Source organism: Cupressus sempervirens, chromosome 10, assembly GCF_028749045.1.
Source record: "Cupressus sempervirens isolate cs-2001-9-10 chromosome 10, ASM2874904v1, whole genome shotgun sequence".
NCBI classification, from domain to species: domain Eukaryota; kingdom Viridiplantae; phylum Streptophyta; class Pinopsida; order Cupressales; family Cupressaceae; genus Cupressus; species Cupressus sempervirens.
This window is the reverse complement of record NC_143127.1, coordinates 62,746,546-62,763,336: the sequence shown is the minus strand read 5'-3', so window position 1 is coordinate 62,763,336 and position 16,791 is coordinate 62,746,546. Positions and strand designations below refer to the sequence as shown.

Here is a 16,791-nt window from a genome sequence, read left to right as displayed (position 1 = left end):
GAGGGTGTTTCTAACCTTGTGTTGCTTCTTTTTTGTGTATTTGGCTTTCATGGTAGACTAAAGGGTGTTAACATATGTTTAGTGAGTTTGTGATTTTCTCATACTATGTTGGACATTGGCCCATTTTTTGGGTCCTACAATTGGTGAACCCAACGTGAAAATCAAAACACTACACTTCAATGACAATCACAGTATCTGAGCAATGTGAACCAACAATCAAGCCAACATATCACTATAAACCTATCAACTAAATCCACAAACAAAACTATCACATGATCAACCTATCAAACACCATCTGACGACTTAAAACACTAAAAGCAAGTAATCGTGGACAAGAATAGATGTTGGCTTATGCTATTTAGTGAGTGATTTATTTTTTTCTTTAATTTTTCTTTGATCATGTTCCTATGCTACTCGATGATATAAACTAATCTATGAGAGTGACCAGGATGGGTCATGGTCATTTTTTTATTTTATTTTCTATCTGTTACAATGTACCTTTGAGCATCTGAGGCATATATATATGCCTTAGGAAGGACAAGGTCATTTTTTTTCTGCATCGTGCTTGTTTATGCAAAAGGTTTACTCTTTGCACTCTAACCATTTATGCCATGATGCATTACATTCCATTTGTCATATCAAAATAAAGCTCCATTTGACATATAGAGCACTTTTCAAAAGCAAAAGTCTTCCCATCATACTAACAATTCCTCCATCTTCTGTGTCTTCTTCATCCGCTACCTTGCATCTCATTGTCGACAAATTGACCTGCCATATGCATACCTCATTCAATTTCTTGAGGGGGCACCCATATATATCATTCCTACTAGGGCATGTTGTTATGGCCTTCTTATCAGTATTCTTAGACACAACACTCTAAATCACATTGTATCAAAGAGGGACAAAATGTAGACACTCAAAAATGGTTTGTATCTATGGTTTCATCAAAACAAAGCTCCATTTGACATATAGCACTCTTTTTGAAAGAAAAATTCTTCACCTCCTTCTAACTAGTCCTCATCTCATCTTTTAGGTCTTCTTTAATTCATATCTTCATTCATCGCCATGATCATGTGTTCCAATACACCAAATCATCTTCATCTTGCGAATATATCATCCTACACTATTTGTCAACCTTCTAGGGCTTTACACCTAATCCAACCTCACTCTGACCTTTTTTTGAAAAATATTGAGAAAATGCAACCATGCTTGACTAATTTCACTCATGTTATGACCTCTTTCTATCATTTTGCACATGCATGCAAATTTTTAGGTCATTCTGAGTCCAGTCGGGCTATTTTTGGTCCTCGAAGCATTCTTGGGTGCAGTCTACACTTTCAAAGTGCACTTGGGCTTCCCAAGTGCACCATGGGCATAATTGGTACTATTATAGAACACTTGGACTTACCAAGTGTGCACTAGGCACACTTGGGTGCATTTTGGGAGCACTTGGGGTAGTAGGATGCCCAAAATTGCTGCCAGAGCCCCTATGTTGCACTCTAGAGGCCATATCTTTTATGTTTCAACTCTGATTTACAAACCATTAGTTGTGTTGGATTTGTATCTTCATTGTGAACAAATTGAGCAATCATTTTCATTATTTAGTCACTTTCTTGAGTGGTAACCCTTGAAAATACTCTCAGACCCCTAAATCGACATCACTTTCCATACTAATTCATCCCATTTTCTCATTCCACTAACTCTAATCTTTTGGCCAACCTGATTGTATCTCAACAATGTCTATCATCATATCCTCTTTCACATCAATTTCACAATATTTTGGAACCATTTCAACATCATTTTAAAACCATTTCTAATCAACTCAGAATCACCCCAAACCAACTTGGAATTACCCGAAATCAGTCTTAGTCAATTGGAATGTGTCAAACATCCCAAATCTATCATCATTTTTCCAATCCTAGGTATTGTTATGGCTTTTAGTGCCTTGGAAACCTATCAATCTATCAAATCTTATCAATCTGACCTTAGTACTATCATGGCTCTCAATGCTAGGTAAAACTATCATTCACATCATTCAATCTTTGACATTGTTGAATCTCTCAGTGTCAGATCATAGCATTTTCAACCATTTAATAACATTGACAGTGTTCGTCGATGTTATTATGATCAACCCTATCAACCAATCTCATTCCTATAGCATTTTACAATGTTAGTTAAATGTTACGTGTCTTTAATTTATGTCATGTATCATTGGCATGTTATCAATTTGAATCAACTGATCAATTTGACCATGGTTTTGGTCTATCCATCATCATCCTAGCTAATTTCCATTATCATCACACTTCATCAAAGGATATTGTCACACTTATTTAATCAAATTGGCCAATCATCTACTAACTCTCTCTATAGGATTAAATAACCCATAATTTAATCTTTGTGTATTTACAAATTATTCTTCAACTAACCTCCTCAATTAATTGATATTTTATTAATTAATTGGTTCATCATTCACAAACCATGGAAATTCTTAATTTCCTAAGTCATATTCCCCACCATTAATTCCATTTTTCACTAATTTCTATGTGTGGGATAAGGGATTTTTAATTCAAATATTTCACAAAATATTGACATCATCATGACACATGGGTATGACACCTCGTGGATTCTCCTTTGACACTTTTCTAAGATATGTCATAATCCAATATTCTTATTCTCTTACGCACATCCTTATTTGGCTTCCATTGTCATAGATTCTTGGCTTTAAGTGGGTTTGAGGTGTCATATGACGCGTCCTAGATTCTCTTCCATCTTTAACCAAGTTTGACTTCCAAAGAATCATAGAATCCTACACTTGGCATCTTGTGTCATACGTGGCATGGATTCTCAAAAGAATCTCTTGCCAAGTTGCATATCCAAGGTGACAATTCCAATGCTCTCATCTTCCATGTTGATTATAAAATGAGCATTCTTTCTCTCATTTCTAGTCCTTGATTCTTAAGTCTTTTCAAGTCCCTAGTTTCTTAGATTTTCACTCTTGCTTTCAGACTAAAATCACATCTTCTAGTATTCTCATAGCATTATCACCATCTTAGGCTTTTGCTTCAAAATTGTATGCACCATAGGCAATTTGGAGCTACATCATATGGAGAAGAAAGAAGGACATGGGAGCTACAAATGAAAGAGGGGGTTTCTAACTTTGTGTTGCTTCCTTTTTGTTTATTTGGCTTTCATGATAGGCTAGAGGGTGTTAACGTATATTTAGTGAGTTTGTGATTTTCTCATAGTATGTTGGACATTGGCCCATTTTTCTAGTCCTAAATGTGTATTCATTAAAATAATTTTAATTTATATATGTATTTGAATGATTCTTTATTTACAAATGGTAAGTAATTCAGATGTTTAAATAATTTGACATATAGAAATCACCATCATGCCAAGGAAGAAACCAAAAACTCAAACAATGGAAGAGAGGGAGAGAGATTTGGAAATTAAACGAGATAAAATGAAACTACTACGTGAACAAAGAAAATTGCAATGCAATAATGAAGAATTGTTTTTTGAAGAGGAACATGAACCACCAATACAAAGAAACAAAGAGGAAGAATTAGAAAGAAAAAGAGAACAAATGAGACTCTTATGCTCAAGAAGAAAATTGAATTGTGAAGCTAGAACATCTTCTAATGTTGGAATCATGTCATCACATTGAAGAGATGCCAATTTATATGCCCAAAAATGCACAAACTCCATCATGTCATGTTGAAGGAACAACAACATATCAAGTAGGTGATATTCCATCTTTTGCATCTTATTACCAAGGCACATCATCTTCAATTCAAGATACGCAATTCACTCAATCTTATGTTGATGTTCAAAATATTGAGGGAATGGAAGATATTATAACATCTTCTAGATTTCATTTTAGAAGACCAAAATATTTGATTGATATTGATACTAACATTTTGAAATTAATACCTGACAATATTAGCAAGCGTACTTGTCAAAGAAAAGATAATCGTATGTGGAGATTATTCTTTGAAGAATTAAATGTGACTAGTCAGAGCCAATTATTTTTTGAAATGATGAGGAATTTGAAATTTAGGTCCATCATGTAGATTCTTTGGCTAGGAATGATGGATGATTCAAACTAAAAAAAATATTGTAAAGAATCTAATGAGTGTATATGACAAAGTGGGTTTTAAATCATGTACCAAATATAGTAATATTACAAGATACATACTTACATCAACAATAGTAAGTACCCAAATGGAGAAAGCTCAAATCATGAGAAAGACAAGAGAAACATTGAAAATTAGTAAAGTTACTCTAAGGAGAGCCATGGTAAGGAATGGGAGAGTAGAAGATCCAACAAGAATGGCCCTAAGAGTGGAAGATTGAACGTTCTTGGGCACACTAAATAAAATTGAGCCTGAGAGTCATTAAATGCCATAGGGAATCAATCTTTGATAGGGAATATCTCAAAGCTCATGCATAGTATGGATGCAATGTTGGGTTCTACAAGATCATCTTTTCCACACCTACAATAACTTCTCTCTCTTTTTGGAGGTTCAATTTCATTTTAATTTTGTGGCCCCATCTTAGGCGATGTTGAAACTTGTAGTGTTGGCCAAAACAAAGTCACCAACTAGTGAATCTCACTAACCCTTCATCATGGGATCAAAATATCTTCTTTGTTAGACTTGAAGTGGTCGAGTAAATCCTAGTTCTAAGATCATTGCATCCCATTGACTACTCAAACATTCTCAGGCATGTCGAATAGAATTGATCCTGAGAGTCATTAAATGCCATAGCGAAGCAATCTTTGATGGGGTATATCTCAAAGCTTTTATGAGGTATGAATGCAATGTTGGGTTCTATAGGATTATGTTATTGACACCTACAATAACCTCTCTCTCTATTTGGAGATTTGATTTGATTTTGATTTTGTAGCCCCATCTCGGGTGATGTTGAAACTTGTAGTATTGGCCAATACAAAGTCACCAAATGGTGAATCTTGCTAGCCCTTCATCATGAGATCAAACTATCTACTTTGTTAGCTCTAAGTGGCCAAGTAAACCCTAGTCCCAATATTTTTATGTCCCATTGACCACTTGAACATTCTTAGGCACATCGAACAAAATTGACCCTAAGAGTCACTAAATACCACAGGGAAGTGATCTTTTACGTGGCATATCTTGGAGCTCATATGACATATGGATACAATCTTGGGTTCTACAGGATCATATTATTAAGTAAACTCTCTCAATTTTTGGAGATTCAATTCCATTTTCATTTTGTGGCCCCATCTCGGGTGACACTAAAACTTGTAGTGTTGGCTAGTACAAAGTCACCAACTGGTGAATCTCACTAACTCTTCATCATGGGATCAAACTATATTCTCCATTAGCTTTGAGTATCTAGATAAAACCTAGTCCAAAGGTCATTGCATCTCATTGATTTCTCAAATGTTCTCAAGAACGTAAAATAGAATTGACCCTAAGAGTCACTAAATGCCATAAGGAAGCAATCTTTGACAGGGTATATCTTGGAACTAGTGCGAGTTATGGATGCAATGTTGGGTTCTATAGGATTGTGTTATCAACATCTACAATAACCTCTCTTTCTTTTTAAAATTTTAATTTCATTTTGATTGTGCAGCCCCATCTTGTGTGATTCTAAAACTTGTAGTGTTGGCTAGTACAAATTCGTCAACTAGTCAATCTTGCTAACCCTTGATCATGGGATCAAGATGTCTACTTCATTTTCTCCAAGTGGATGAGAAAACCCTATTCCCAAGCTCATTCCATCATGTTGACCACTCGAACATTCTCGAGCATGTCGAACGAAATTGACCCTGAGAGTCACTAAATGCTATAGGGAAGCAATCTTTGATGGAGCATATCTCAGAGATTGTATGAGGTATGGATATAATGTCAAGATTTACATGATTATGTTTTTGAAACCTATAACAACCTCTCTCTTTTTGGATATCTGATTTTATTTTGATTTTTCAGCCCCATCTTAGGTGATGTTGAAACTTGTAGTGTTGGCTAGTACAAAATTTTCAATTGGTGACTCTCTCTAACCCTTCATCATGGGATCAAACTTTCCACTCCTTTAGCTCTAAGTGGTGGGTAAACTCTAGTACTAAGCTCATTCTATTTTGTTGACCACTCGAAACTTCTTGAGCACACCAAATGGAATTGATCCTAAGAGTCACTAAATGCCATAAGAAAGCAATCTTTGATAGGACATATGTTGGAGCTCATGCGAGGTATGGATGCAATTTTGGGTTCTATAGGATCATATAGTCAATTCTGACAATAACCTCTCTCTCTCTCTCTTTTTAGAGATTGATTCTATTTTGAATTTGTGACCCCATCTCCAGTGATGCTAAAACTTGTAATATTGGCCAGTACAAAGTTGCCAACTGGTGAATCTCTCTAACCCTTCATTGTGGGATCAAACTATCTACTTGGTTAGCTCTAAGTGGTTGGGTAAACCATAGTCCCAATCTTGTTGTGTCATGTTGACCACTTGAACATTCTCAAGTATGCCAGATATAATCAACCCTAAGATTCACTAAATATTGTGTGTAGAAGAATGAAAAGGATAAGTAGTCAATGCATAGTGGATAATGACACACAAAAGATATGAAAGAAAAGATAAAACAACTATAGCTACATGAATCATAAGAAGAGCATACATAATGTGTTTCAATGAATGAATCTCTCGAAGAGGTGGACAAGCAAGCAATGTTGATAGCAATTTCCATGAATAAATTAATAACTTTATTTCAAGTCTTCTCACATTGTGAAGATAAAGAATAAATAAACTCTTGACATGTTTATGATGACACTAAGATTAAAGCTTAGACATTTAAATAATGCAACCAACTCAAGATTCAAATTTCAATGTTAATTGTATAATAGTAATAAGAATTCAAGTTTCACTTTTTTCATCCCAACAAAAGCTCCAAATAAGTTACTCATAATCAAAAGTACTCAAAATTTGTACAATTGAAATAAAAATTAATATCATATCCTTATTCACATGTCAAAAGATATTATCAAATATTATTATAATGATTTATACCCTTATTTTGGATGCAAATTATATTAAAATAAAACATATGAAATACTTAAAACATAAACAAGCAAAAAAAGGATATATATTATGATATTGAATAATGCCATACATGAACAAACTGATGCATCAAATTTGTAAGTCTAATAATGTCATGCATCAAATATATGTCATACATCAAACATATAATGCCATCTATACATCAAATGCATGTCAAATATGTCTACTAACATAAAATCCAATATATGTGTCCACTAATGCCTACACATGTGTCCATTCCTATATCTCCGCCTTTGCACGAGGGGAAGGAAACAAATTTTTTAAGGCCTTTGGTCATTGTGTGGAGGGAGATGATGGGGATGATGGGGTCTTCCTTAGACAGTCGCTCGTGCTCTTGTTTAGGCTACTCTCTAACTAGAACTGATACAAACAAAGTATATATGAATCAATAATTATTATACATTGAAATCAAATATATGTATACATGAAATCAATTATTTTCTTATCACCATCAAATAGTCACTCTGTACATCCACCTCAAAGGCTCGCAAACAATTGAGAGTAACAAGGCCCTACAACAATTCAATCAATATAATAACTTGATCATACTTATAAATACCATTTAAAATTTCAATACTAACTATTATATAAATGCCAACTAAAACTATGAAAACTCTTTCATACCTGAGTCAATGGCTCTGAACTAGTCATTGGGGAAGCACCTCTATGATTGATGGACTGACAAAAATGAGGAGTCTTTGACGTCAACAACTACAAATCATATAATACAATTTAGATTTTTTTAATAGAATATAATATAACCAAATGAATTAAATTAACATGAAACAAATGTACCTCTACCAAGCTTGTATCATGCCTAGGCTCAGAGTCCCTTATGAATGTCAATGACCAGTCTAGTAGAGAACTAATGCACATGGATAAAAAAAAATTTGCCGATCCTTCATATGATTACTTAATAAATATATGTATTAATTGAAAATATTTAATCAATACATACATGTCAACTCATCAACGAGATGTAAAATGGAATTGGGGAATCTATACTAGGGTCATCAACACTCTTACCCTAAATTTAAAACAATTTCAAGACATGTTAATTTATTAGTCATTAATTGTACATACAAAATTTGATCAAATTAGTTTATTATAATTGTAATTTACCTATGTGTCAATGCCAAATGTCTCACTCAGGAAGTCGTCAGTTACTAGCTCATCATCCATAGTGTCTCCAATGTGGCTACCAAATGTGCATAAGGATCCACACGACATGCACATGTGACTGTGGTGCAAAGAAGGCTCGTCCTCAAATGATGGATTGATGCAATGAATGAGGGTCTATGACAAAGCATTGATAGTCCCTAGAGTATCAGTCTCTACATGTTCATTCACAACTAAAGGAGTAATGACATGTTCACCTTGTGGCATGACAACAAGCACTCTAACTATATTAAGGTCATGATGTGTCCCTAACCTCTCAAATGACAACCCCCACCTCTACCTTGAGAATTTGACATGGAAAAATAATTAGGAATCTCCCCAAAAAAAAATTACTATACAATTTCCTTAAGAAATATATTGGAACCTCATGATTATTGTAGGGAGGGGCATCAAAGACCATCCACCATCTATCCCAAAAGTTATTTCTAATATCATCATGGATGCACCAGTGGATGGGAAACCTTTTAGTTGTAGTTTTAATAGTTTCTTCTTATCCTAGATTTTTAAACAATGCATATGTTTCATCTTTTGTTATGTCCAAGTGTTTTTTACATCTTCATAGGATAATTTGTTTACATAATATCTTCTTTTGTTCTTCTCACTTAACATGCTAAATATCCAACTGACCACTAACAAAAGCTACCTGGCTCATAATGGACTCAAGGGAGGAGGTCAATTGTGCTATCATAGGATTAGTTCTCTCGCAAGATTTTAACTTACCAATGATTGCTTTTAATTATATTTTCCCTCTTTCTATTTCATTCATTATATTGTCCTGGGTTCCAGGAGGAGGTTTTTCAATCAGTGGAGGTTGTGAAGGTTCTTGCTCTTCCTCATGAGGGTTTTCATTTTGATCTTGTGGAGGGTTTTTATTTTGATTTTATGGAGGATTTTGTTATTTAAGCCGTGGATTTGGTGAATGATTATTCACATTTCTTGATAAGAAACCAATTGCATTCTAAAAAAAAAAACATACAAAACAATGCTAAAACATACAAAACAATGCAAGGTTAGAAGACATACTCAATGAATCTGATCTTGATCTCTATTGACAAGGAGGCATTTTGAGGAGGAGAGTGAGCAAATCTTTCACCTTCTAGAAAATGCATGCACACTATTGGGGGGTAGAGAAGGCAACCAACAAAAGAAATGGGAGAAAATGATATGGGACACAACTTATAGGTCTTTTATAAGATTTCACATTGTGCCTACGCCCTATAGCGCGTGTGTGCTATAGAAAATTTTGAAAAACTAATAGGGGTGTTATCTTTTTGGCACCACAACTTGGTGCATTTACCCTAGCTACTATTTCATTTTCAAATTTAAAAGCTAAAATAACCCAATACAATGATATTGAGCTCTAAATTTTACTTTGAACAAAGGGATTAATTATTGTAAAAATGAAACATATACTAGAATTCTTTGTATCAAAGTTTCCTCCCAATATGAATTTTATTATCAAGAAAGTACCATTAGGATGTGATGGTAAATGTGTAAGTTGAAATTCTCCAATTCATCAAGAAACCATAAATAATGACAACACTTTTATATCTTGTAAGGATGTAAACATATCAAGAAAGCATCCCCTTTTTATATTCCCATTTCACCCAATTTTCATCTAGAACTAAGTTGCTTAGTAAAAATATAAAATGAAATGAAATCAACACTTTGTCTACAACTAAAATCTAAAATTTAGAACCCTCTTTTCTTCTATCATTCAAGTTTGAATTTTCCAAACATGTATTTTATAACTTTAAATCCAATATTATATGAAACAATTTTTCATTTTGTAATATAATTATTTTATTTTTTAAAATAATATTTAAATATAAATTACAAATAATAGATATTTACAAAACTAAAAGCATTCTTAAGAAATATACACATAAAGGCTCTCTTTTTTGTAATAATAAGAATCAAAGAAATTTGACATTTTTAATTTCCTATTTTAAAGTCATTTTCACACACATTAACCATAATAATGAGTAAATGTAAAGAAATAATAAATACACACTAAAATCTCATATAATGGACATATAGAATTATACATATTTGAGATAATTATTCTACTAGTTTTAAGTGTTTCCAATTTGAATCTACAATGTCATACAAACATCATGATTTTTTTGTATTGATCATCATTTATATTTTAATCATGCTTGCTCACTTAAGACAAACATTATGTGCATGTACTTGATATAGAGCAATAGTGAAAGCACATAGTAAAACTAACCAATCAATATATAAAATCTTATTTACATAACAACACTTCAATTATAATATGAATGTGATGTTATAATCATTACAAAAATTATTATGATCTAATCATAAATATTGAACAAGATTTGTCTATGACAAAAGTGTTTACATAATTTGTCTCTAACAAAAGTGCTTGCAAATTTTGTCTATGAAGAAAGTGCTTAAAAAATCTATCTATGATAAAAGTGTGGCATAAACACTACAAATTGGACACTTTTGTTTCTTTATAGGTACCTTTGGAGCATAAGTGTTGGGGATGATGATGGCATGTTGGGTACATTACTTTGTTTAAACTTTGCTACATTTTTATGTAGACTTAATATTATTTTGTATCTTTTCTTGTGAGTGCTTATTTACATTGAAACACATCTATTTAGTATTCACATTCACCTAAAAAATAAAAGAAGATTGTAATTACATATGAATTTAAGAATACCTATATGAATATAAATTTATTTTTGGGTTTATAGTGAGAGATTTTATTTTGATGACACACATGTGACGCACTTTTGTGCTAACTTTAGTTCCTCCCTATTCCATATTTATTAGCATTTACAATCTTGGACCATATTGTTGAGCCTATACATGTCTTACATATATTTTGTATAAATATTGACCTTATTAGTAGCCTAGATTATAATATGTTCATATTCTATAGGTCTTGTATTAACACATTCCTTAAATTGTAAGTGACTTCCATAACATGACAGAGCAATATTGCATGACATATCTGACTAATATTAAAAAAAATCAAATGACCATCTCTTGGCTTTTTATCAACCATTGAGTGTTGATCTAGTGCACACCAATGTGAGCATTAATTAGAAACTATGCAAAGAGTAGAAAAGAGAACATATATGAATATCTTGATTTGTAGATTTAAAAAGTGTTGGAAAGTTCAAAATCAACACTTAGACCACTTGCATGATTGATTTCCATATCAATCTTTCTCACAACCTTTAGAGTTTGTTTAATTGAGGGGATGAACTTAGGAGAACCACTTTAGCTCTCTCTCTCTTTAGTGTGTTTTTGAAGGTAGCACTTAATAGTTAGCAAAAAGCAACAATCTTAGTGAACTTGGGAGAAGTTAATACTATGCCAAATCATGGTTGCATCATCCAGGATCACATTTTTGCGATGCAATTTTCATCTAGAGTTTTGAAATTGACTTGTAGTGGAGTACAACTATACATAGAACTTGACAAAGAGTATACTTAAATTACCTATTTTCCCTTCAAAAAAATATTTTTTTCTACATCATACTTAACTCTATCATTATTTAATATTGCTAGTTATCATTTATAATTTAGATATTTAGCCGAAAGTCTAACCACACAAATTGAGTATATATTACTTAATTTTATAGTTTAATTAGCATAAACAACAATTTAAAAAGTAAATTAAAATTTTAGCTTACATTTTTCAATTACCTTAATTTTTTTGCGATATGTTGTCTTGGATACTCTTTTTAATTTACAATGCTAATTCGTTAGTATACAAATCTTTAAATTTTTTGTATAAATGTATAGAGAGATGTCCTCAATGCATCTATTTAAAAATAATTTTAAGATATGTGTGTGTGTAGGAGGGTGTTAAGGAAAACAGTAGTTGAAAGGTTTATGTTTTAATCGATTAATTAAATGGTGGTGGTGTTGTGATCACTACATTCAAATTCGAATTAGACTATTGTAATTAAAAGCTTGCATGATTATTTTTATCCAATAAACCTTAACATTGATAATTGACTCAATTGAATTTTTATAAATTTTTATTAGATAATCTAAATTTAAAAAAGAAAAAAAATTGATTTGTTTTTAAAGATTTATAATAATAAGTTTTTTATTAAAAAAAATGAAGTTTATGTACACCGATTTTTACACAAAACAATTTTTAATGCTTCCCCGCATAATAGGAAAAATAAATTCTAATCGACATTTAATCTTTAGTATTATTTTTTAATAATTACATATATATTTTTTCTTAAAATAAGGGAAAGATTCGAAGTGGGCCGACAACTTTTTCTTGCCCGAGTCGGGCAAGGAAACAATTTTGAAAATCTATCCGTTGGGACCTCGTTATTTATAGCAACTTAGGCTCGTCTTGTTTCTTAACTCAAAATTGGTATTTTTGGTTTACGGCCAGCATTTTGCTGCTTAAAAATAGGATTGCAAAGGGAGGAAGAATGGCAAGGAATCCAGAGGCTACTGTCTACATTGGTAATTACAGAAAGAAAACAATCTTAGTTTTTTTCACTCAGCATAGCTATTTGCTATTCTTTTGATCTATGCCCTAAATGTTTGTGTGTTTTATGGGATTAAAGGGAACTTGGATGAAAGAGTGGAGGAGAAAGTGCTGTATGAAATAATGGTTCAGGCAGGGCCATTGCTAAATCTGAACATTCCAAGAGATAAAGAAAGCAAGAAACACAAAGGTTATGCATTTGCAGAGTACCCGTCACATTCAGATGCTCAGTATGCAATCAACTTGTTTTCAGGCTTTGTTTGCCTTCATAACAGGCCTCTCAGATTCAGGGTCAGTGAATACATTCTTCATCTTTTCAAAGTAACCATACCCCTTTTTCTCTTCTTTTTTGGGCATAGAGTAAAGGTTTTATTGATCTTTGCTAAGAGTTTTCAAAATTTTGTATTGTGCAGTTCTCTGGTCAAAATGTAGCCGTTTCAGAGCAGCCATGTAGACAGATTACACAGAAATGTAGTGACCAGCAAACCCCCAATCCCAGGAAGGCCACTTCAAGCTCTCCATCTGCTTCTTGTAGAGCTGACTACTTGTATGGTAAGAAACCTATGCTTATTAGGCCCTTTTTTTAAAGAGAGGTTCTTATAGAATGCATGCATTGATTTTTCAGCAAAGTTGATAGGTTAGGATGTTCAGGATTCAATTATGCAGTTTTTGAGCCAATTTCATTTATTCATATTTTACGGGTAGTGTTTCACAAGTATCCATCTCTAATTAGAATGAATAGTGCACTTAGCAGTCATTCTCTCGAGGTGATGCTCACAGACATGAAGCTTTAGGTGTCTGAAATGGAGTGGTACCCCGACATCTGGAGAGAGCCCAATGGTTCACCTCTGTGTGCATCATCTAAATGCAATGAGTGCTAAACACACCATTCATTCTCATCGGATGATTGCCCTATTCTTCCTTCGCAATTACTTCCTAGCTTCGCCAAATTCAACAGTGAATACCCTGATGGCATTATTGGCTTAATTTTCACTATCACAGATGTTTGTTTGGGTGTATTCATGATCCCCTATTTTTTTTCTTTCAAATCACAGGTAATGGCAGCCCTGGAGGCAGAAGGACAGGATCTCATATGAAGGTTTCTAATTACAGAATGTCTCCCCTGTCATGCAATAGAATATAACGGGCCTTGAGATATATAAGAGCAGATCCCCACACACACCGAGAGGCGCTTGTCAAAGAATAGTTGAAAATCACAGCACAACACCAGAGAGAAACCCCATGGAGAAACATAGGAGGAGAAACCCAAAAATGGGCTCTGCTAATTACAAGTCCAGTCCAATATATTTATAGAGAAATACATAATAAATTCACTATCTACTGTAGATCACAGTTAGGTGCATCATTAATTAAAGGCAGGTGAGACACTGAAGGATTGGGGGCGCCTGTGCAACTTATATGCACCTTTTTCAATGAAAGTGTAAGTCACTTTAGACTATTAAGACTCGATACCGGTGCATATAAGCTGTCTTGTAGCCACTGCTTAAATGGATATTGATGTCATGGAACCTTTCTTCAAACAACGAACCAGCTGATTGTTTCATTCTTCTCACCCAAAGTAGATTCCAGACCTTCATGCAGAGTGGGTCACATGGGAGCTCGATCCTCTGCCTCGCCTTGTCCATTTACTCATTTACCAGGTGCATAAGATGCACAAAAGTTTTTTATCATAAAATTGTAAGTAAAATCTACATATAGTATGACTATATGTATATAGAATAACTTGTAGCTTCTGCATGGCATTCATATAAGGTGATAATTGTTTTATTTTTTCATTTATTTTCATGACAGATGGATTGAACAGCTACTCATGATCAATGAATCAGTAAGAATGACTCAAAAACTACACAGTTAATTTGTTGTAGAAAATTATATCCTACTTATCAATAATTATTGATCAATAATTAAACTATTTAATATTTTATTTACATAAATCTATAGTATCTCATTGAAACACCATAAACTTGTCTTTCTCAGTCCCATGAATCAATCTTCAAATTTACTGCTGGGATTTATCTGCATAAATCAACAAGACAAAATCTTCTATTATTTTTTCAAAAAATTATCAATATAAGCTGTACATTTCTCATGTCTCGATGCAGCATAATGGGTACCATTCAAAATAGTGCATGATAGCTGGTGGACCAAGTAACCAAGGTTAATGGCATTGTTACGTTTTATTTTTCAAAAACTTTGTCAAATTCTTTTTTGAATTTCAAGGGCCCATCTCCATGCGTGATAGTTTGATTTTCAAAAGTTTTATTTTAATACTTTTGAATATTCATTTTTTATAGTATTTTGAATTGATTATAAAAAATATTTATTGTGACCCATTTTTAACTCCTCGATCTAAAATTCAACATTTGGGCATAAGTTAGGGAATCATCCAAATTTAGCAAACCTATGACCATCATTATTATTAAAGTGTTCAAGGAGTTGAGCATTTAATTTAATTTACTTAGTTCATTTGGAATATTTCTTCTTATAGTACCAAACAACCTTCTCTCTCCTGGTTACGATCATCTCAAGGTAGATTGACGGTGTAGAGGGTGCGTGAAACAAGCTACAAGCGGTTCCCTGGAGGATATCCATCAGGTGCTCGATTTTACTCTGCCTCTCCCTCCACCAACTCCCTATCTTCGGATTTCATAATTCAGATGAGAGATAGGGTCTCTGTACTACAATTGAAATGTATTCCTAATATTATTTAAATCTTTAAGAATATATCTTCATATAATATACCAATATTCCTTAATGCAATGTTTATTTATATGTCATATATTTATATATGTATTTGTGTATATATATATTTTAAAGACTTGTAGCATACATTTTACTTCATGATGGAATTCCCAATATAATACAATGTTCATTCTTAGACTCATGTGAATCCTTATTTAATTCATGAATCACTTTCTCTTTAATTCCATTTATATTCTTTGAATAAATGTAACATAATTCGTACGTATGAAATTTCATTTATAATTCAATTTTTATATCTTAATGCAAGAATGTATTGTCAACTGCTTTCTATTAAATTTCATTGATCAATTTCCTATTAACTATAACTATATTCTACAATATTGAGTAGAACAATTATACATATATTGATACCTTTCATATTGAATAGAACGATGGTATATGCATTCATACATTTGTAATGGGTACCTACTAGTTATAACTTCATGAAACACTTTGTAAGCAAGCTCTGATACCACTGTAATGGACACCTAGGAATGCCCAAAAAAGAGTGTGATTCACACATCCAAGCTCTTATCAAATGCAAGTCATAATCATCTGATAATCAGCAATGAAACTTTCAGCCCTATTTATCCTTTTCTTCGTCCTTCTCGAAGGATCTAAACATTAATTAATTGCAAGAGCTAGAAGCTTCTCCTTCCAATAATTAATACATATCCTAGAAATTCCTCCCTGGCAATAATTAATTAAATCACGAGAGGCTTTCGTCCTTCCAATAATTAATACATGCCCTAGAAGCTATTCCTTTAATAATTAATACAAAGTCACCTTTTAATTTTTAATTGAATGACTTTATAAGAAATTAATTTGATTTCTTCTTATCCTCCACTTAAACTTTGGAGAACGTGAAGGCCAAAAGATGGTATCATTACAAATCCGCCCTCCTTGAAATTGTTTGTCCTCAAGCAATTAAGTAACATAATGGACTCCAACCTCCACCTGGATCCCAATATGTGATATCCATATGAAAGTTAAACCAACTGCAAACCCACATCATCAGGACCAACCCCTGTAGCCTAACATTCAAAACTTGTGTTGATGAAGTTAGAATGTCACCATAAGGCAACTCCATAGAAGATTTATGAAATGTCTTCTTCCCTATATCCATCCACATAATATATATTGGACTGGAATGCATATTATCACCATCATGCATTGAAAAAGATATAGTTGCAGGTGAACCATATGTACTCATGCTAACTGTATCAACAATAGGTGTTGCCGCAT

General features: G+C 33.0%; 1 protein-coding gene across 1 annotated transcript; it reads left to right on the top strand.

Annotated features, from left to right (window-relative positions):
* The first annotated feature begins 12,664 nt into the window (after positions 1 to 12,664).
* Positions 12,665 to 14,583, top strand: LOC149532572 (spliceosome-associated protein 49-like). The gene is made up of 4 exons (XM_089804777.1): positions 12,665 to 12,758; positions 12,863 to 13,074; positions 13,197 to 13,335; positions 13,839 to 14,583. The coding sequence occupies exons 1-4, from the start codon at positions 12,725 to 12,727 to the stop codon at positions 13,925 to 13,927; spliced, it is 474 nt and encodes a 157-aa protein (XP_089660903.1). The 5' UTR covers positions 12,665 to 12,724; the 3' UTR covers positions 13,928 to 14,583.
* Positions 14,584 to 16,791: the final 2,208 nt, after the last annotated feature.

What these genes read in the sequence shown, in the direction of transcription:
- LOC149532572 (XM_089804777.1), top strand. Translation starts at nt 12,725, where the DNA reads ATGGCAAGGAATCCAGAGGCTACTGTCTACATTG. An exon ending in AGAGGCTACTGTCTACATTG is followed by an intron (nt 12,759 to 12,862) that starts GTAATTACAGAA and finishes ATGGGATTAAAG; the next exon opens with GGAACTTGGATGAAAGAGTG. An exon ending in TAGAGCTGACTACTTGTATG is followed by an intron (nt 13,336 to 13,838) that starts GTAAGAAACCTA and finishes TTCAAATCACAG; the next exon opens with GTAATGGCAGCCCTGGAGGC.